The 22,753-nt window shown below is 33.5% G+C and overlaps 1 protein-coding gene across 4 annotated transcripts in view; it reads left to right on the forward strand.

Annotated features, from left to right (window-relative positions):
- The window catches only part of RSRC1 (arginine and serine rich coiled-coil 1), a 483,059-nt gene that overhangs the window by 391,213 nt on the left and 69,093 nt on the right, over nt 1-22,753 (forward strand). For all 4 annotated transcript variants that reach the window (XM_063603003.1, XM_057301951.2, XM_057301952.2 and 1 more), the window contains exon 7: nt 15,366-15,434. In XM_063603003.1, the coding sequence (XP_063459073.1) occupies nt 15,366-15,434 (69 nt within the window). The remainder of the gene's footprint in view (nt 1-15,365; nt 15,435-22,753) is intronic.

The raw sequence follows: 22,753 nt of genomic DNA on the forward strand, positions 1-22,753 counted from the left end.
AGGAGATACACCTAACATAAATGACGAGTTAATGGGTGTGGCACACCAACATGGCACATGTATACATATGTAACAAACCTGCATGTTGTGCACATGTACCCTCGAACTTAACAACAACAACAACAAAAAAACGAAGTATGCCTACACAGTTTTTCCAAGTACCAATTAAACATTTCCAAAATGGACCATTTTTTAATAAAGCAAATCTAAACAGGCCAATGATTATTAATATACTATATTCTTTGATCATTATGAAATTAAATCAGAACATCAATGTAAACAATATAAATAAAGTTTAAAGCATTCTTCTGAGTAACTCATGGGTTCACCAAGAAAATCACATTGGGATAAATATATTTAAAATTCTGTGTTTCTAAATAAACAGTTTGAGATTTTTTTCAAAAACAAAATCTTGACCATATTCAGCCGTCAGTCTGTTTTGCAAACTTTCCATTTGATGCTGACACATGCTGAAGTTTGAGATCTACCGCCCTAAAGTACCATAATTAATGCCTACTTGAAAATATCTATTAATAGCAACAAAATAGATGATGAAATATTGATAATGATTAATACTAAGCCAGGAAAATTACAAGTAGTATCTGTTTTTAAATGCAGAGTTGATAAATACCATATTCAGTTTTAGAGGGCAGATTTTCACTCTCATAGCCTAATAAAATAACTAAGATCTTCATTTTATTATTTAATTTGATTCTGCTTTTATTTTCTGATGTTGTTGCAAGGTTTTTTTTTGTTTAAACTCTGCCATATAGAATTGAAATGAGAGAAACTTCAAGAGTTCTATACTGTGTTACTTTTTTTGGATATGTGATTTTTTTCTGTTTGATATATTTTTATTGCCTATAAAATATGTGGATTTAAAGGTCTTTTTATCATCAAAACTATTTGAAGTATGCTGAAAACCTATATTTTTTATATATAGTGTTTTATTAATGAAGTACATTGACTTACTAGTAAAAATTTGCTGTAATAGAAAAAAATGCATTTGAAATTTCTTATATATTGTGTTTCTTATTTATTTTTAATCCAGGAAAATTTTATAATAATTTTTTTCATGATCTTCAACTTGTTTGTATTCAGTTGTTTGTATGTGGGACTGAATTTAGTTGCTTGAGTGCCGACATAGATTTTGATTATGATTTTTAAAGAATACCAGTTTTTCTTATCTCTTCTACCTTAAGCTGCCATTACTATTGCTTAATTCACCCATCATGTGAAAGAACAGAACATGCCTCTTCATTAACAGGCTAGTAAAGGTCATATGTTGGTTCCCTTTACAGTTTATCCTGGAGAGTAAATGCAACAGTTTCATTATGTGCCTAGTTTTTACAGATCTAGGGGAAAACAAAACTCAAAGATTGCTCCAAAACCAGGTCACACATGTAGGGTGCTACAATGTGTCATCCAACGAAACTTGCATTATTAATTTTGAATTATATTTGCTGTATTCTTTAACTAGTAGGGGTATCCCAACTAGTAGGGCCATGATACAACTCTTCAGTCTGAATGTGGTATATTAAAAGTGCATTTAAAACATGCTTTTAACAGGATTAAATCGAGGCATGGCATAAAGCTCCTTTGGGTAAAATTTGTGGATTCAGCAGTGGAAGTCTGCATTTTATCAGAAGTGTTAGCCTTTTTAGTATAGAGGGTGTATATATTATAACACTGATAGCAAGCCATTGGCCTTAGACTTAAATGATGAGTCTCTCAAATAAGGCAACCAAAATTATGATGTACTTAAATATTGAGCATTTCATATTCCTGAAAGAAAAGTCAACTTCAGAATATTAATTTATTAATAACATAATTATTTGCTTTCATCCTTATTTTACAATGGGATTTTATTCCTAATCTTTCTGACTTCATAATTAAACTTTAACAAAAATAAATTAACTATATATAATTAGAAACACTAGTAGAATTAGATTTGTTTTATATGTTATTTCCACACAGTTTTTAAAAAGCCATGATAGTAATGAAAAGAAGAGCAGACAGAACTGTTATAACTCTTGACTCACTCACTTCTTTGGTATGTAATCTTAAGCAAATTATTAAGCCTCTCTGAAACTTTTTGATGATTATATGAAAGTATCTTAAAGTACTTAGCACAGTGTCTGACACATAGATGTAGGCCAACATAAGTTGTTTCCTTTCATGAATTGAAGCTAAGAAAACACATGATATAAATAAAAATATGTAATTCTGTTTTTAAAAAAAGAAACACCCTTTTTAATGCAATAATAATGTAAAAATTAGGAAAAGAAATGACTTTTTCGATATCAGAAACTATCGCATCCCATCCTTGATTTCTGAGGTATATAATTAATTATTTCTGGATTTTCGTTCTTATTTTTAAAAAGATTGCTTACCAATAGTTACTCTTTAAAATATATATATACATTGATAGAATGTTTGGAGTTACTGAAGAAAATAAGCATTATAAATCATTTAGTGGAGTCTAAGATATGATTTTTTTTCAAAAGGAATAATTCTGTAGCTCCAAACCCCAGAGTTTTTCTAAAATGCTGAAACATCTGTCTTGGAATGGGAGTTATCATAGTGGCCAAACCGACTTCAAATTGACATCAAGTTGATGGATATGCAGTAAGTCAAAGGAACACAGAATGATGAAATTATTTTTATTTTCCATATCAGCATTCTGTAAAAAAGAAAAAACAATCCAGTAGTGCCTTTCTTTGAGAGAATAAATACCACAGCACTATCCTGTGTTGTTATTGGATGTTTTCAATTTTTTTTACTTTTATTCTTGTATTGTAGTACATGGCATCTTAATTACTGTAGCCAAGCAGTTTATTCAGGTTATAAAAAAATGTTGGGTAAGCATCAGACAGCAGCAGGACTGGAGAAGATACATATAAGCATGTACAAAGATACATATAAGCAAAAGGCTTATACAAAAGGCTGTAAGACCTTACACATTTAAAAAAACTATCAGCTATTCACTTTTTATCTCAAATTTTAATTGAATTTGTTTGATTTCTTCCTTGTCATTAGAATGCTTATGGTTCTAGCAGAAAAGTTGGGAAGAAAAATGCCTATTCAGGTGAAGAACATTAGGATATACTGCATACAGCTGAATTAGACCAGCACATCTGTTGAACATACTTAGTGTGTCACTCAGCAGTGAAATAGATTATCAAAGCTTTTCTAATAAGTGACATAGAAAATTCCCCAACAATAAAAAGAAAGAGCACATGAAGTAAATCTTTGCAAGTTTGGGTAATGTTTAAAGCCTATGTGGGGCATAAGATTTAAGAAAATCTAGAAGACATGACACAGAATAAAATAGTAAAGGAAAAAGCTTTTACTTTTGGAACTGTTATAAAGTTTACAAAAGGGGATTTGATGTAAAAGCAAATGAAACTCATTCAATATGCTCCAACTATTTATATTCTCACATTAGTGCTTTAAAAAGTAGAAGATAATATAAAGATACCATATCATTTTGTAGTTTAGATTTGTCATCCTCATTGAGCCCACATTTTTCATTTTTCAATATCATCATTTATTACTAGTATTATTTCTAACAATTTGCAGAAATAAACATAATCGATCTTTTGAGTAATATATAACTTAAAGCACGAGATGCAACAAATCATTTCTAGACTTCAGAAAAATTATTCTTATAGTTTCAGTGTCTCTAAACATCCAAAGGAGAACTTTAAAAAAAATTTAATAATGAAATATCTTTATCCCTCTTGGAATCTGAGTTAGGGAAGAAATGAAAATACGGTTGCTGAAACCATTGTACTAGATTAGCATTTCCTGAAATGTATTCTTTGTTTATTTATGTTACAGGAGAAGAATGGTTTTTTGGAAAATAAAGTTAGGAAACATAGACTAAGTTAAATAATTCTCTTTACTGCAGAATGTCTGAGAGCTTTAAATTTGCAGATAAGCATAGTGGCTCTCCACGAGGGAGGATTCTGTATTGTGTTGCCCAATCTTATTCCACTGTGGAACCTTGTTTAAATGGAGAAACGTGAGAAATTTGTGTTCTGTGCAATATGCTGTGAGTAATACTGGGCCAGAGGATCTTTATATATATATTTTTTTTATTATTATACTTTAAGTTCTAGGGTATATGTGCACAACGTGCAAGTTTATTACATATGTGTACATGTTTCCTTCTAACTACAGACATTTACATTTTTCTGAGACTTGACTGCACTGAATATGATTTCTGCCATAATTTCTTTCTTGAGTTCTAGTCATTTTGAATTGGTAAATTCTCCCTGGCAGTAGATGGCACCCTCTGGGGACATACAGCTGTCCTCGGTTAAGTGTCCCTTGGATTATATGGAAACATACCTCCTGGTTTCCTACTACTGCTTATTCTAAGGCCCTTCTAAACTGGTTAATTGCAACTATAATTGACGTGTCCTCCTGGCTAAGTTTTCCTACAAAAGGTGCTTAAGTATCATCCCCTCCTAGATGTCTTCCCTGACCATATTCCTTTCCTTAATTGCTTTCAGAATACCTGTATACAGGGGTTTGTTTTTCCATTTCCCCTTGTAGTTCATGCCTTCTTCATCTTTCCATCCTCAGCATTTAGCTCAGTGATTAGGAACAATGATAAGGAGCACAATATTCTGCTGAGGAATTTTCTAGGTTATCTGTTTTATGCTTTGTATATCTGTTTTGAGTGGACAAATGAAGAAACTAACAAAAAAGAACTTACTTGTAAGGTTATCCGATGAAAGTTTTTATTTTTGGAGCATTTGCTGATAATAAACCATGGCTTTCTTTTTTGCTTTTTTTTTGCTTTTACACAGCCAGTCTTTGCACTGGCTGTGTAATAATTGCAATTTCATATTTGTAAAATAATTTTTCAGTTGTAGTTACTATTGACGCATATGGTGTTTGAGGCAGATACAGAATAATCATTTCCAATATTGGACATGACTAAACATTTTTACCTGTACATTTGTATTGCTAGCATTTAATGGTATAAATTGGTGAGGAATAAGAACTTAACGGATTTCACTTCTGTGCTGTGCATGTAAAGAATGAGGCAGAGGTACCTGAGGAGAGCTGATATTATGACCATAGTTTTATAGTCTTTATATATGCAGAAGTAGCAGCTATGTCCATATGTAAATTTTTAATGAATTTGATAATTATTACTAATGAGTTTTTAGGTTATCTGTTGTTCTGAGGTCTAGATAAAACTCAGTAAAAACTATGTGAGAAAACCTTAAACACCATGGCCTATTATGCTTTTTTAACATTATATATTTTATATTAATTATATTTTTTCTCCAAAAATCATTCTTTACAGTTTCTTTTTATTTACAGTAGCTTACTATTGTGTTCTAAATGTTGTTGTTTTCTATTGTTATTTGAAAGTTCACATCCAGAAAGTCTTGGGTATACTGTTTTTAAATATATAAGAACTAATTAGGCTTTTGCAATTGTGATGTTCTTAGTAATTATATTTCCTTGAGTTCAAAATTTTTCGCTTTTCTCAGTCAAGTTGTAAATTTATAATTATTTACTGTGAGGTATGTATGCCACTCCTTAGTCCAGAATAATATTATTTGTCACATGTCTCTATATATTTCTTCTTATATAACTAAGTTCATCTCCTTTTTCCTTTTAGATGCTGATAACTAAAAGTTGTTTTCTCCATACTAACAGCATGACACTTTTTTCCTGCTGAGACATTAAAAATAACAAAAAGTACTGATGCTTGCTACCAGATGGGCTGATAGATTTGGAAAATTGATTCAGCATTTACTTCTTTGTACTTGGGAGGAGCTGATATTATAACTATTATTATATAGTCTTTAAATATACACAAACAGCAGCTATGTTAATATGTAAAATTTTTAATGAATTTGACATAGTTATAACTAGTGAGTTTGGGGGGTATCTGCAGACACTTATTATTGCTCTTTTCTTTCCAGTGTGACCTAGAAAGAGACCCTGGCACTTCAGTCACCTGGTTTTTGCTCTCTATGTTAAATTACAACTGCCTTAGTACTTAACATGAAACTTCAAAGGAAATGAAATCCTAAATGTAAATATCCCGTTTCTATCTTTGTTTATTATCTCAAAACACATAGCATACAAACTCATAATGCCTTTATTCAGACACTTTCTTAACTGGAGGAACTGTTCACTCCAGTGGTGCTTTTTAGAGACATGGGAATTATTGAAGCATGGTAATATAACATATGGGAATTAGAATTACATTAAATAGAACCACTAATCACTATACCACTTTAGGTGAGCTACTGTATTTTAGAAAATGAGGAAGAAACTTTAGAAAATGAGGAAGAAACATTATTGAATGTTTCCCCAGTCCCAAAGGCTCATGGGATTTAATAGTGTTTTCAAGAGAAACTCGCTAGATACATTTTCTAATGCCATCTTAAATATATGAGACAAATAGGCATATCTTGATGATTGTTACAAAGCAAGAAACTTTTTGGATTTTCTGTGATTTTGAATAAAGTATATTCAGATAAAAGTTTCCCCATAAATAGTGACATGTGCATGGAAGCAATAAATTATTCCCTTATTTTGATTACTGTTTGCTTCCAGGTGAATAAATATGTAAGAAACAAGATAAAAAGAGCATTAAATTAATATTAAACTGTGATTCACAGGCTCTGTGTATTGGTCATTCTGACCATTGACAAATTATTTAATTTTCGTGGGCCTTTCATTTGTTCACTAATACTATACACATAGTAATGACTTATGTAGATAAAATATTCATACTTAGAAATTATTGGAAAATGGTACTTGTCAGCTTATACTGTATCTTTTTTACTCACACTGATTTTTAAAACATGACAATATTTAAACTGAATGAACATGAGAAAGAATAAGATGTCAGAAAATGTTCTTACATGTATTTTGATGACTAATCCAATAAAGTTTACACATATGTGAAATGATAGGATGAGCAGTGCTGGATATATTACTGGTGTTGTGATTACAAATCTTGCCAGTTTGCAATCATTGCTTAAAATATTTTGACACAGCAGTGTTTGTGAAATGCCATAGTGTCTTGGTCATTGTCTTAGTGTTAATGTGGAAACTACTAAGAATTATAACAAATTGAAATAAGCAAAAATACGTTTTGCTAGATGTTTTTATTTACAGTTAATTAGAACATTTCTTGCTTGGCCCCCAGATTTATATTAGAGCATCACGAAACTTCTTCAAAACTTGAGAGTATAATTTTCTTAACTTTGTAGGTGGAATATTGGAGTTCATTTGTATTTTTAAATACAGGTAATAAAGTGGAAAAGTGTGACCATTGGAGTTGGGTAGAAGCCCTGCTGTGCCACATTCTAGTTGGGCAAGTAAACTAGTAGTTCTCCATGCATGCTTTCTGCCCTCTTTCTATGCATTTATATACATACTCTTACGTACTTTGGTTTTTTTAGTAAATGAGATATGCTACATATGGTTATTTAACTTGCTTTTTTATTTAATATTTGTCTTGAAAATCTTTCCATATTAATATATATCAGGCCATCTTATTCTTTTTAGTGGCTTTTGTATTTCATAATATTGCACTGTGTTTAGCCTCTTCCATATTTAGGTTGTTTGCTTTTTTGTCATTACAAATAGTGCTGTGCCTTGTGTATATATTTTCAAACTCCTGTGCACACATTTTCAAACTCTTGTGCACACATTTTCAAACTCTTGTGCACACATATCTATAGAATAGGCTCTACAAGTGGGATTGCTTGATGCAGGGTATATGTATTTTCAATTTTGTCAGATAGGCCAAAAGTCTGTGTAGCCTGGAACCTTTTTTTTTTTTTTTTTTTTTTTTCGAGTCAGAGTATTGCTCTGTCACCCAGGCTGGAGTGCAGTTTTGGGATTCTAGCTCACTGCAGCCTCAAACTCCTGGGCTCAAGCAATTCTCCTGCTTCAGCCTCCCAAGTAGCTGTGACTTCAGGCACATGCCACCAAGCCTGGCTAATTTTAAAATATTTTTCATAGAAACAGGGTCTCACCATGTTGTCCAGGCTGGTCTCAAACTCCTGGCCTCAATTAATCCTCCCAAAGTGCTGGCATACAGGTGTGAGCCACCACACCTGGCCAGCGTTTTGAATAAAAGCTTATCTTTTTAACCTTTTCAGGTTCTCTTCTTCTTCTTAATTCCCCGCAGAAAATTACTGATTTCCTCTAGATTTTCTAATGTATGGCCCTGTGGCTTTTAAATGTTTATGTTTGTGTGTATGTGTATTTACTTTTTAAAATTTCTTCTGCATCTCTAATTGTGTCACTTTACTAATTTCTTATGAATTTTATTACAGTCTTTTTTTCCTTGATTAGACTTTCTAAAGGCTTGTCTATTTTTGAGCAATTTGATGAGTTTGATTAAATATAAACTATTCTTTTCTTTCTTTGTGAGTAACCTATTTTTTTCTCCAGGTGTTCTTGAATGCTTTTTGGTATTTCTTGGTATTTCACAGTTTCACCACAATTTGCTTATGTGTATCTACTTTGCATTTTCTCAGGTTCTCTTTGCAACCTGAGAAACTGTGCCTTTCTAAAGTTCTGAGGAAATCTATTTATATTATGTCTTCGATTATATCTTCCCTCCATTCTTTCTTTTAATTAAGAACTTCTCTTTGATAGATGTTAGAACATATAGATCTTCCTTCTGTCCTAACTCTATGACCTTGAAAATTTTTTTTAACTTCTCTGTTTTTCAGTTTCCTCATCTGTAAAATGGGGGTAATAATTGTAACTATGTCATAGAATCATTTTGAGAATTCAGTGAAATATATACACATGTACAAACACTAAGGTACATAGTAAACATTCAATAAATGTTAACTTCAATAATGATAATATTGTCACTTAACTTTTTTTGTAAGCCTCTTTACATTCAGGGAAAATTCTTGGTAAGATCTTCTAACACATTCATTTAGTCTTCAACTGTATTCATTCTGTTCATTTCATGTATGGAGTTCTCTTTTGATGGTCAAAATTTAGTTACCAAGATGCAATCAGTATCTTCCCACATCGCATTAAGGATGTTATTTACAGTGATAGTGATTCCAAAAACTTCTGTTTACCTTATTAACCAATTCCTCTACTTAATTGTTTTATGGTGTTATTGTTGTTTGTGTTGTTCTTGTTTGTTGTATCTCTTTCGTAAGATTGGTTTACCTCAACTGCCTGGTAATTCTAGGTTGGTTGTTCATCTTTATATTTGACAATCCCTGTAATCCTGTCATTTCAATTCATTGTGCCCTGTCTCCATTGATTGTGTCAGTAGCAAAATGTGTTGTTGGAACTGACATACTGGTAGGTTGTCATGACTTTTAGGGGTCAGTAATTACCTGCCCTTGCCTCACTGGCCCCAGCACCTCTTATACTCACCACATTTACCTGTTGTCAAACACTGCCTGCACCCCTACTTACCACATACAAGGGAGGTACCATTGTTTTGCTGCTTTAATAATAATTCAGTTTGATATTTGCCCCAAGGCTATCTCCTGTGCTTGGTATCCATTGACTCTAAAATTAGAACATTCCTAGAACTTGTTCCATGTTTGTATAGTCATCTGAACGTGATTGGGCTTTGATTTCCTCTAATCATTTTTCTATGCTTTTGTTCTCATCTGCTTTCTGTTTAAGAATTTCTCAACATTTGCAGTATATTCATGGTGATACAGTATCAAAGACTGGGCTACATATAGAAAACAACTTTGGGATGAGGGTTGTTAAAGCCCTGTAAAGAGATTTTTCCCTGAAAATATTAATACAGCCTTTTCTGAAACGGCATGAGTCGGACACCCTGTCAGTATTTTCCAATTCTTGATTTGATGATTCACAGCCATAGGGTATATAAAATACTTCCCCAAATCATTTAAAATCTAACTTTAGCAAACAGCTACAATAATTGAAAAAGCCAATCCCCTATGGAATTTTAAAAATAAAATTGGTAAAGTTGTGAATAAATTCTGGTAATATACTACCAGTGACACATCCTGAATCATGCCCTGATTAGCCCCTTGTCACCTCTGCAGCTGTTCTTCTGATCTCCATCATCCAAGTGAAACAGCCATGGAGGGATTCTTTTCTGAAAGGAGACTTCACTTTAGAAGGGGCAACATGGCCTGGTGCGGTAGCTCACGCCTGTAATTCCAGCACTTTGGGAGGCCGAGACAAGCGGATCACCTGAGGTCAGGAGTTCACGACCAGCCTGGCCAACATGGGGAAACCCCATCTCTACTGAAAATACAAAAATTAGCCGGGCATGGTGGTGCATGCCTGTAATCCCAGCTACTCGAGAGGCTGAGGCAGGAGAATCGCTTGAACCCAGGAAGCAGAGGTTGCAGTGAGCCAAGATCGTGACATTGCACTCCAGCCTGGGGGACAGAGCAAGACTCCATCTCAAAAAAAAAAAAAAAAAAAGAAAAGAAGGAGCAACACAATTTTTGTATTAATTTTCTAAATCCTTTTCGTTCATTCGTTTAGGAAACATTCCTTGAATACCTGCTGTATTAGGCAAAGTGGACATAACAAACAACCCCAAAACTTCATTGCCTTAAAATAATATACATGTGTTTTTTGCTCATGTCACAGTATAATGCAAGTCATGAGGAACGCACTTCTTGCAGAATTTAGAGACCAGATTCCTTTAACCTTGTGGTTTGCCCTTTTTGAGTCCTTGATTGAACCAGTAGAGGGGGAAAGAGGGTGAGGATTACGTGAGGGTTTTTTTTTTTTTTTTAATAGGCCAGCTGTGGAAACAGTATACACATCACTTAGGCTCACATTCCATTAGCCCAAACTCAGGTAAACAGCCACACTTAAGTGCCTGGGAGACTAGAAAATGTAGTCTGGCTAAAGATACATGAAGTAAACACTGACAATTTCTGTCACAACTACTATGCGCCCAGCTCTCAAGGAGACAAGTATATGTTCTTCAGTGAAGAGAATAAAGTGCTGTACATCCCATAAAGAGGGTATTAAAGTACCTATGGAAAAAAGAAGCAACAGTTTTATCCACTTGGGGACAAAGGGTGTTGATTGGGGAAGGCTTCACAGAAGAGAGTGATATTTGAAGTAAAACTTTCTGGTAGGATTTTTTCAGCAAGAAAGTGAGAATGGGCACCCCAGCAGTAACAAAGGTACAGCAATTCAAACAAAAGGTACTGTGGCCCAGCAAGGCTAGATTATATAGATCCTTGGAGTGAGAAAGGAGAAGTAGTAAATGATGACATTGAAAGGTTACATTGAGATCAGGCTGTGAAGCACTTCTTTAAAATTTTTTTAAATTGATACATAATAGTTGTATGAAGGGTTTTAAATGGTATGTGAAGGATTTTAGGGGTGTGCATGTGTGTGTACGTGTGTATGCAGCAAGGCACCCTCAAGTATTTTTAGCAGACAGTGACATCATATTTGGATTTTAGAAAGGTACATTTATTTATTTAACAATTATTGAACATATCTGTGTCCTAAATACTGTGCTTACTGCTAAGGATACACAACAATAAACATGTTCCTTGTTCTGGTGGTAATATGGAGGGTTCATTGGAAGTACTAGTATTAGAAGTACAGAGATCAAATAGGAGCTCCTTTCTTGTTCAAAGTAAAAAGAAATGAGGTCCCGAATGTGAGTATTGGCAATGAAATGGAAAGGAATGAATGGATTCTAGATATAATTTGTGGAGTTGGATCCAAAAGAACTGCTGGTTCCGGTACAATCAGCTGGTACTGCATAAGGATAAGAGTTGAAGGAAAATGTTACAGAGGTTTTCAATCTGAGAGATTAGTTGGCTGGTGAAAATAGGACATACTAAGGGAAGAGCATCAGGTTTGAGAGATAGATTGTGAGTTCAACTGTGGATGTGATTTTGAAATATCTGTTTGGCAGTGTCCAGGAAGTAATTGGAAAAAAAACAGTTCTGGTGATCAGGAGAGGGACCATAGATAGGTATGGCTATGATAGACATATGTGTTACAATTTAGACCTATATACAGCCCAAGAATAGAACGCCAAGAAGGCAAAGGTGAGCAAAAGAAACAGCAGCCCAAAAAGGCTGACAAATAATTATCAGAATTAGGAGAGCATTTCCAGAAAGATGTGGTTGGTTCACTTTTTTTGTGTGTTTCGTTTTTTGTGTTTTGTGGGTTTTTTTGTTTTTTTTTTTTTTAAATATATATATGGGATAAAACTGAGTTATCCTAAATTTGGCTCTTACAGACTTTGGGAGGACCACTGAAAATGCTGTGGGGGCAAAAGCTGATGGGAAGAAGAAAAGGCAGTAGCTTGGTTAAAAGAAGAGTAAATGTTTTACAGGATTTGTGAGACTTTAATATATTTATAGTCTGAGGGTAGGGAAGAGAGTTTGAACCTTAAGCAAACAGAATCCTGAAGGGTATGAAAAGGAATATGTTCTAAAGTGCAAATAGGTGGGTTTACTTTCTGAAACAAGCCAAAGAAGGATTGATGAACGTAAAAGTTTGGAGTCACATGGCAGTGAGTCTGAGAAAATATAAGGGAGTGTGGGGAGTTGGTATGGGGTTATTGCCATTTGTAGTAAAGACAGCATAGTAAGTTGTAGGAAATGAGAATGGACACTAACTATGGATGCTGACTAAGGAGGAGCAATATAAAAACATCCATGTTAATTTATAAAATATTGGTTTTTGGTAGAGTCAATAAATAGCATGTATACACTGTTTCATAGGGAGCCTCTGCAGCAAAAATAGAAAAAAAATGGTCAAATGTGTTATAGGTTGTTACAAAATTAATTACAGTTTTTGCTATTTTAATGGTTTTTGCCATTAAAATAGCAAAAACTGCAATTACTAAAAATGGCAAAAACCGCAATTACTTTTGCACTAACTTAATAGCAACAGCTTAGCAAAACAACAGAGGAAGTAGGGTGTCTATAAGCATGGAATAGAAATGACTTTCTTGGGGTCCAGGGTGGGTAGTGAAGGAAGCGAAGCCTAGAGGGGACAGTTAGCCAGGGAGAGTGGAAGAACCAAGGGACTGGAACTTGTGTACAAGATTAGTAAAAGATGTAATTACTTTGGTAAATGAAGTGCTTAATAGTAGATCTGGTATCCGAACAGGATCATGAATCATTAGAGCAGGTCTGACCACTTGTTCGTTATGCTCTTTGGTGTCAAATTTCATGGCACATCTAGTAAGATTCAGTATCCCTGTTTGTAAAATGGGATTGCCACCTTTTTGAGAATACAAAAATTGGCAGAATAAATTAAATCACGTATGAATGCCATGAGTTCTTCCTTTATTCACACTTAAATCATAATATTATAAAGCAGTCAGAAAGACAAAAAGAACATTTTTTCCAGATTTCCTTAATAGTCAATGAGGAGTTTATCCTAAGGACTCAATTTAAGTAATTGTTCCCTTCAAGTGAACTCAGATTCTTTATGGAGGACATACTGATTGTTGGTAAAATTTTCAAGTGTGTGCTTTTAAGATTAATTATTATCTATATTATTTCAACATAATTCAAAAGATTTTCTATTTATACACATGTACACACAGACATATATTTGGAGCTCTTGATTGACAGTTTGAAGCTCAATTACATAAAATATTTAACCACAGCACCAGAGCCATTTGCAGTTTAAAAAAAACATATAAAATAATATTCCTATGAATTGTCCATGTATAGCAACAAATCAGTAAGAAAGGATAAACTAGCATAGTGAAATAGATAAATCAGATTTAGGCAGGCTAGTTTATTGAATTTAAATTGTGCCCAGTTGGCCCAAGAGCTATATATAAGCAATCCATCTTACGTTGTTAATGGAGGTTCTTGAAATCCACCTGATGTTTGCATTATTAAATTTCAGTCTAATGAGCCCTGCTAATACATATTGAAGATGGTTGTAAGGAGTAGAATGTGAATCTGAGCGGGATAATTTGAAAGAAACATAAGCTGAGCGTTTTACATGACTCAAGGGGTATATCTACAATTACACATATAACCAAAATTGAATTTAAATGGAATTTCTATTATCCTTGTCCTTCTACCAGGGAGAATAAAGTGTAAATGAAGTAAAAGTCTTTAGAGTTACTGGTGGTTTGTTTTTATTATCTAATTTAATAGATTCTTGCAATGATATGGAGTGGCATAAAAGTTTTAATATTTCATGACTTTAAATGCAGTCTAAGTATATATAAAAGCTTGTAAATGGAAACAGATGTCTGTGTAATTGGATATAGTACTTCATAACACCATTATATAAGTTTTATACTTTAAGAAAGTGTCAATATTAATGGTAAAGAAAAATCAAACTTTGAAGAAAAATAGTTTTGTGTGTGACATGTATTTTATATAAATTTCCCCTTTAAGCCAGTCATTATATTTCTAAAGGATGTGTTGATTTTGCATAGGAAAAATATATGCAGCAAAAAATTGAAGAGTAAGAAGGTTTATTTTTTAAATCACAGTTTACATTGCTATTATTATTATAATAAAGGCTCATCCAAAGTTTAATGCTGGCACAGTTTGATTCTTTTTCTTTTGACAAGGCAATACTTTTTTAACTTAATATTTCATCAACTATAATGCTATTAGAGACTTATTTTCACTTAGTTCACTCATCAGGCAGTGAGACGGCAATAAAGGAGAATCGCTCCTTTGAGACATTAATGCTTTGGAATAAATGATGTGCTAGAACAGAAATTTAATTAATTTACAGAGTATATTGATAGTCCCTTGTTACTGTGCTGTATATTTTTAATCTTCCTCAACATCTGTAGTAAAGTGTTTGAAAACCCCTGCAGTTGAGCAACTAGTAGATAATTAAGTAATAAGGGAAGAGGTTTCTAGAGGGAAAGAGATTCTTTTAACCAAATGCTGTCATAACATGAATAAAGAACCACTACTATGATGTGCAATGAACAAAAAAGTATGCTACCTAATTTGATACTGTTCCATAGATATTGCAAGCTTCTTACATTTAAAGTGCGAACTGTAGCTTAAGAACTTTCCTCCAAAATTTAAAACAAATGCATTACACTAATACATCAGATGACTTTTAATGACAAACAACTTTTCCCAATTCATATGTCATCATTTAAATGTGTCTTGCTTAAATTCATTTTCCCTTTAGTACAGAGATTGTCTTGAACGAAGCTTCAAAAATTATAAATAAATATTCTGAATATTTATTCTGAATAAAGAATATAAAATATGTATTTCAGATGTTCAACTGCCTTGTTTCTTTCTTGTGATTACTTCATGGAAAATAAGTAATGAATTTCTAGTCCCTTTAACCAGTATTTTCACTTTGAATATGGGCATAAAATAAGTACAAAAATTGTATTGTTTTTGTTTCAGCAAAAGCTGATGAAGCATTGAAAGCCAAAGAAAGAAATGAGGAAGAAGCAAAGAGAAGAAAGGAGGAAGGTAAAGGCATGTGTTCATTTTTCTCTGAGAAATCACTATTTGGCTGTATTTCCTGAATAGACTGTAGAATATAATCTAATGCCTTAAGGGTTACTTCATGCTGTTTCATGAACCAAAACTATGACACAATAGCACACTGTATTCATTGTCTTGGACACTAATGTTTGCTCTCATAAGATTAGTTTATGAGCATCCTATTATGTATTCTGGGAAATTGGGAGGAGATAAGATTATATAGTAGTGCTGATGTTGGTTTGTTCCTTCTAACTTTTATAGTTTAAAAATTATCAAAATCAGTCACAGAAATAGATTGAACCTTATCCATAGATTTTGAAATATTTCAGTAGTGAGGAAGAAAAGTCCTCTTGCCAATAAAACTTTTTTAAAGTTGAGAGAACATTGAAATTCAAAATGTCATAAATAGTCATATGAAATCCATGTCTTAATTTTTAAAGATATTCTTTTTAAAAAACAACATTTAGGCCATTCCCCCAAAATATTATCTAAACAAATCTAACACATTTTTATCCCCTCTAACAAATTTTTATTTTCCCCTTAATTTGCTATCTGTGATTTACGTGAGTGAAAATTTTGCCTTTTTTTCTTCACGGGGGATTATATACATATACTGTTCTAAATTACAGTGCTTAAAGCAAGATTCAGGCAAATCTTTCTCAGTGAGTTAAGTTGATGATCTGCTTAGAATGGCAATCATGTCACTTTATTGGCTAATTTCACAGGGTAGCTATTTCCTCTTGTGAGCTTTTGAGAAGTTGAAGTCTGATAATATGTGCCAGAATTTGGACTTTGAGTGATGTAGTCAAAATCTGAAAGTTGAAATTTTTGCCTTAGTAGGTACCTGTGTTTTATTGTAACAACCAGAAGATAATCTGAACTTCCCAGCAACTACATGGAAGCTGAGATTCAGTAAAATCCAAAGTATAATGGTTTAGAATGCTTAAAACCCATCAGAGCCATCCTCAAAACCAAGCCAAAAAAAAAAAAAAAAAAACTGTAGATTTAAGTGGCAGATCCCTACAAATAAGTAGATTCAAACTAAATGTGGATGAATTTGTACACATATAGTATAGTGTTCTTACCTTCCTTGACCCCCAAATATCCTGGCTTTATGCTCTTTTCCGGGATCAACTAATTTTATGGTATACTGAGAAAAAAATGAATTTCAGTAGCAAGATTCCTCGGTAGAATTACCTTCTTTTGGATCTCTTGGCATTGTTAATGTAAGCAAGCTATCTGATTTCAGTTATCCTTATAATGTGCCCATAGTACAAACAGACATAAGACTAAATGCAAATGTGTCTAAGCAAATTATAATTTTTAAGTACTGCTATGTTGTGTGGCATTCTGATCAATGTAACTAATTAATAACATAATGGCCCTTATAAAACTCTGTGGTACCGTAAATCACGTGTGTAGTACTTATGACCAAGCAATACAGTGAAAATATGTTGTAGTGGTTATTAGCCTAATCCTATTAATTCAGATCTTAATTGGAGTCTTAATCAGTTGAAAATGAATGGCAGTGAGAGTAATCACAGATATTGAAATTTCAAGGTGATTTGTTTTTATGAAAAAAATAATATGAATGCTTATCTTAGCAAAAGAAACTTTTTTAATACTTCAGAACTCCTCATTTACATGTTGACAGTTGATATTTCTACAGCTCTCTTGTTTTCATTAAATTAGCTCTAAGCATCTTTTAAAAGACATTTGCTTAAGAATTTCTTAAGTAACTATAGATACTTGAACATTATAATTATTTGTAAAGTAATTTTTAATTTAGACTTTTCACTAAATCACACTGACCTTATACGTAGTCTGCAATATACAGTACCTTTTTTCTTTCAGTTCCTGAGAATTGTTGAAAAAGCATATTCCTCCAATCGTAGCTGTTTTAATTAGCATCTTTAAAAATCTAGCATTCTAACTAGAGTATAAACTACAGGATTATAGAGGACTTAATATCCACAATGCCTAACACATAGTAGAAACTCAGTTTCTTGAATTGTTGCATGATGAATGAATAAATCAATGACCAATTTCCCTTTAATCTTTTAAATTCATGCTAAGTAGCTTATTTTGAGCTTGCAATGGGATTCCAAATAATCTCATTGAAAGTATAACCCAACTTTGTTAAGGGCTTTTCTAAGACAGGCCGTAACTATTAAGCTATTGCTGTAATAATTTAGAGCATGCAAAATTAAACCAAAGAATGTCAAAATACTGTCAAAATTTGCTAAACTATTTGCTAGATTCTTTGTTGTTGTTTGCTTCCAATTTTTTTTTCTCTTGAGTTGTCTAGATACTTGAATGCTATCAAATTAACAGTTCCCTGAGAGTGATTAATGTATAAGCTACATTTATTTTATTTCATATAATTAGTCTAACTGCAAATTGAAACCTTAGATCAGTATGCATGTGTGTATATAGTTCTGTATCTGAAAGAATAAAAATCCTTTATTTTCAGTCTGTAAGCCACTAGTAATTCACTCTGTCACATCATTTATACAATTCATCTCTTAATTTCTCATCATGCTGATATGCAATACAGAGTTGAAAGCATTGCGAAAATGTAGATAAATGTTGTCTACCCAGCTCCCTTTATCCACTCTCTGTTATCTCAGAAAAGCTATTGTATTAGCATAGCAAGATCTGTGCCATGCAAATTCATTCTATTATGCAGTCTTCCTTTGAGTGTTCTTAAATCAATAACATAATTATGTTTGCAAGTATTGCATCCAAAATAAAAGTCAGGCTGCACACCAAAACTGGTCCAGAATGACTACTTTGCCTTCCAGCCTTTAAACAATGAGGGCCCATTTAGAGTGCACTTCATGTCCTTATATAGTTCAGCTGATTTTTCCACTTAGTGAATATTGCTAGTACATTGGTGATACTCTTGAGCCACTAATTCTTTCCACTTTAGTTGTTATAGGAATGTTATATCTTTCAGTAAAGGTCAACTAAATATTTAAAGTTTAAGTTTACAATGTCCCTTTTTTTCTAATTCTAGATTATAATTTAGGAAAAATGAATAGTATTAAATCTTTCAGTTCTGTTTTCTTTCTTATTCTTTGACTTAATAAATAATTGACTTACTCTTTTTCTCTGTATGTGTTTGAAAATGTTCTAACTATACTTTTAAAGTATATAATTAAAAAGCATTTAACTTCTATTTCTCTCTATTATTGAATGCATTAGCATAACTGCTTAGATTTTCTGTGTATTTTTATATTTAATTTGGTATGCATTTAAGGGTGCTAATTATGTTTTAAATCCAATGTAAGCATAGTAGTCTTTCTTTGCATTTGACTTCTCTCTAATATGAATTTCCTATTTGTGGTATAAGTATAGTAGCTTTTGAATTCTTTTTCCCCTTGTGTTTATTCAAAACAGCTCTACCCATCTGTTAGTTTTTTTACTTCAAATATTTTTTGTTTCCAAAAGTGTTAGGCAGCCCTTTCTAAATTATTCATGGGAATGGTGGACAGTGAAAATATGAACATAATAAAAGGCAGTTTAAGTAAAGACAGAGCAGTCCTCAAGTCTCATTTGTTTAAGTTTAAATTCATCAAATCTTTTGCCAGAGCTGATTGACAAGAAGTAAAATATATTAGCCTTAATTTTATTTTTCTTTTTTCTTTCTTAATAATCGTTCAGTGAAGGTGAGGTAAAGAGTACTAGTAACTGAAAGGCAAGGTGGTTGCCAGACAATGTTCTAAGTATTCTACCTATTAACTGTCTTAATCATCATGAACTCTATACGGTTTGTGCTATTATCCCTGTACAACAGGGAGGATAGGAAACAAAGGCACAGTGCTTAATAGCTTGCTTTGTAGCTGATAAGTGGTGAAGCCAGGATACAAACCCAGGCAGTCAGACTACAGTACACATTTCCCTCTTTAAATAGCCTGCATAAATCACAACCCTTAGAATCAGTGCTCAAAAATAATATAATTCTCTCTCTTATCCTTTGCCTTCCTCTCTGGAGCCTGCCCTCCAGCTCCTAGGAAGTTGCTTACTGTAAAGTTTTCCTGTCCTAACTTAGATCTAGATCCATACTAGGTTGCCTCATTTGAGTTTCTGGGACACTGAATAGGTGAGGTACTCCATTTAGAGGCACATTTTGTCAGGGTGTCTATGTCCTTTTTGCATAATCTCTATCTGCTTTTCCCCTACGGACTGCCTGGTCAATGTAAGATACTCACAGTGTGACCTCCATACCTAGCCTTAAGAATCTGGACCAGAGCCAAACCTAAGCATCTAGTTTCTCAGATTCCTTTCTCTGAGGTTTTGCCTGGCCCCGTGCTTTGTAGTTTCTAGCATAAAACACACTTAGCACCAAGTCTGAGCACACCCAGAGAGAGAACTGTTATAATCCCTTCTTTCCCTCCACTGTGGTTCATCACCTAAGACCCATATACCCTAAAACCCTTTGTTCCTTCTGGATACCCTTTATAAGAAAGTAGGAGTGAAGTTGAAAGGAGAAGTTAGCAGGTACAAGGGCATCATTTAGGAATCACTATTTATTCAGTTTGCATGTAGATCTAAGTAGGTTAGGCAGAAGTAACATGATTGTCCTTTCTAGCCCTCATCCTGAATTGGCTACTCATTGTAATATGCAATATTATTTCTTTCTTACATTTAAACATTTGAAAATCCCCCCTTCTTTATCTTACTTTATTAGGTGGTTCCATTGTAAGATTTAAAATGTCCCTTTAAGAAATTTGTGTTTCCTGTGTATCAGATTTAATAGTTCTATTAATATATCTGTCATAATTTAAAAATATTTCTATAGTTTTTAACATATTAGCTCTAATGTTAGAGTACTGTTTTCTTTAAAAAGAAAATTTGCTTAGCCTGAATACATTGCTTTATTGCGTATTTTTCCTCAAGTTCTTATTTAGTAAAGAAAAAAGAAAATTCGCTCAAGAGAACTCAGTCATTTATCCTAGCCATCTGTCTTATTTCCCTCAGCAGTGATTTGTCCTTTGTAATACTCTTGATTATATGTCTGCAAGAACTTGATTGATAAATATTTTTAACCTTTCCCTTAGATTCAGTTTTTTCTATTCCATATTGCATAGCATCAACCTGTTTCTCAGTTTCAGCGATTCCAGTAAATGTGTGTTAATTCATTTTTAACTTTTTAACCAAGCAAGGAATCCTTCCTTATTTTCGTAATAGCTAAGTCATACTATTTTTGCTTCATACACATTCAGCTATACTCTTTATGGAATTGGAAGCCAATTTAGATCGCATTTTACTTATTTTCAGTAAGATGTTTATGTACATGAAATGCAGATATACTGATATCTATTTAATCATCATTAGGACTCCAGTGACTGGCTATCATGTGTTTCCTTACTGATTTAAATATATTCTGTTTACTACAAACACAAATTTCAAGACCAACTCAAAGCTACAGGCTTTCTATTCAGTCAGATACTTACAATATAAATTAAACATTAGGAAGCTGACATACATATTGAATGCCCACAGGTGTACCATCCTGAGAGTAACTTAGAGAAGCTAGTACAATCTAAGGAATCAATTGTGCTCTACTTGAAATAGCCCTAGCTAGCTTCCTTTGGCTGAAGTAACAGAATGAGTTTCAGAATCTCAGCTCTGCCATTTCCTAGCTCTGTGACCGAATAAATCACTTAACCTCTCTGCGACTCTAAAGTGGGGAACATGATAAAAGCTGCCTGGAATCATTATAATATGAAATGGCGATAGTATTTTAAAAGCACTTCAGTCCGGGCATGATGGCTCACATCTGTAATCCCAGCACTTTGGAAGGCCAAGGAAGGAGGGTTGCTTGAGCCCGGGAGTTCGAGACTAGCCTGGGCAATATAGTGAGACCCTGTCTCAAAAAGAAAAAAGATTAGTCAGGCATGGTAGTGGCCATCTGTAATCCCACCTACTCAGGAGGCTGAGGCAGGAGGATCACTTGAGCCCAGAAGTTCGAGGTTCCAGTGAGCTGGATTAAGTCTCTTAAGAAAAAAGTCTCTCAAATCCAGAGCTGCTCTCTAGTCTCTTAAGAAAAAAATACTTCATAACTAAATATAAACTATTGTTGTTACTCAGAATCGCAACACAAAAGAGTATAACGATTATTCTTTTATCTTTCATCCCTTTAGTGACTTTTATCAACTCAAAAAATATTTCCTGAATATTCACTACATCCAGGATACTGCTCTAAGCTGTATGAAAAATCAGTCAAAGAGAAAATCAAAGCCCATATACTCAAAGAGCTTACATTCTAGAGGATAAGGGGGAGACAGAAAATAAAATGAAAACAAATCATAAAATACACTAAATTCAAATAAGGGTTATTGTTTTCACATCCTGTGTGACCTTAGGTAGTCCCTTTGAACCAAGTTTCCCCATCTGTTAATAAGTATGATAATAATCTATCTACTATCTAAATATGTAGTTACATAGTGCGTATGAAACCATTTTATAGACTTTATAAAATATTAGTTACTGCTTTTGTTTGTCTGGTTTTTAGCACAATTTGGCATACTCACCATAGTATGCACCTTTAGGGATGCCGAAATGAAAGATATGGTTCTCTGTTGCTCTCAAAGAACTTACAATCAATTTAGGAAAACATGGCAAATGAATCTGAAATGGTAGCAGAGTACATGATATAGTAATGTATAGTTATGGGCTAAATTGTTTAAGGTTACTAAATGAGACACAGATTTACATTAAATCAAGATGTGTATTTTTTCTGTTTTCACTAGATTGACGTTATTGAAACTTCAGAAACTGTATTTTGTGTGTTTCTATCCAAGATGAGTATAAAATTTATTTTACTTGGCTAAGTTTTCTGTGTTCTTGTAGTAACAATTAAATACCAGCACAGAAGCAACTCCATTTGATCATATTATTACTATTACCTGTGAGGAAAAATTATTTTTTTGAGACGGAGTCTCACTTTGTCGCCCAGGCTGGAGTGCAGTAGCACAATCTTGGCTCACTGCAAGCTCTGCCTCCCGGGTTCATGCCATTCTCCTGCCTCAGCCTCCCAAGTCGCTGGGACTACAGGTGCCTGCCACCATGCCCGGCTAATTTTTTGTATTTTTAGTACAGATGGGGTTTCACCTTGTTAGCCAGGATGGTCTCGATCTCCTGACCTCATGATCCGCCTGTCTCGGCCTCCCAAAGTGCTGGGATTACAGGTGTGAGCCACCGCGCCCGGCCAGAAAAATTATTTTCTACAAATACATTTCATGATCTTTTTCAAGCTAGCTCTAAATAACTCAAGTATTAAAGCCTATACCACTTAC

The sequence above is a fragment of the Pan paniscus genome, chromosome 2, assembly GCF_029289425.2.
Source record: "Pan paniscus chromosome 2, NHGRI_mPanPan1-v2.0_pri, whole genome shotgun sequence".
Taxonomy (NCBI): domain Eukaryota; kingdom Metazoa; phylum Chordata; class Mammalia; order Primates; family Hominidae; genus Pan; species Pan paniscus.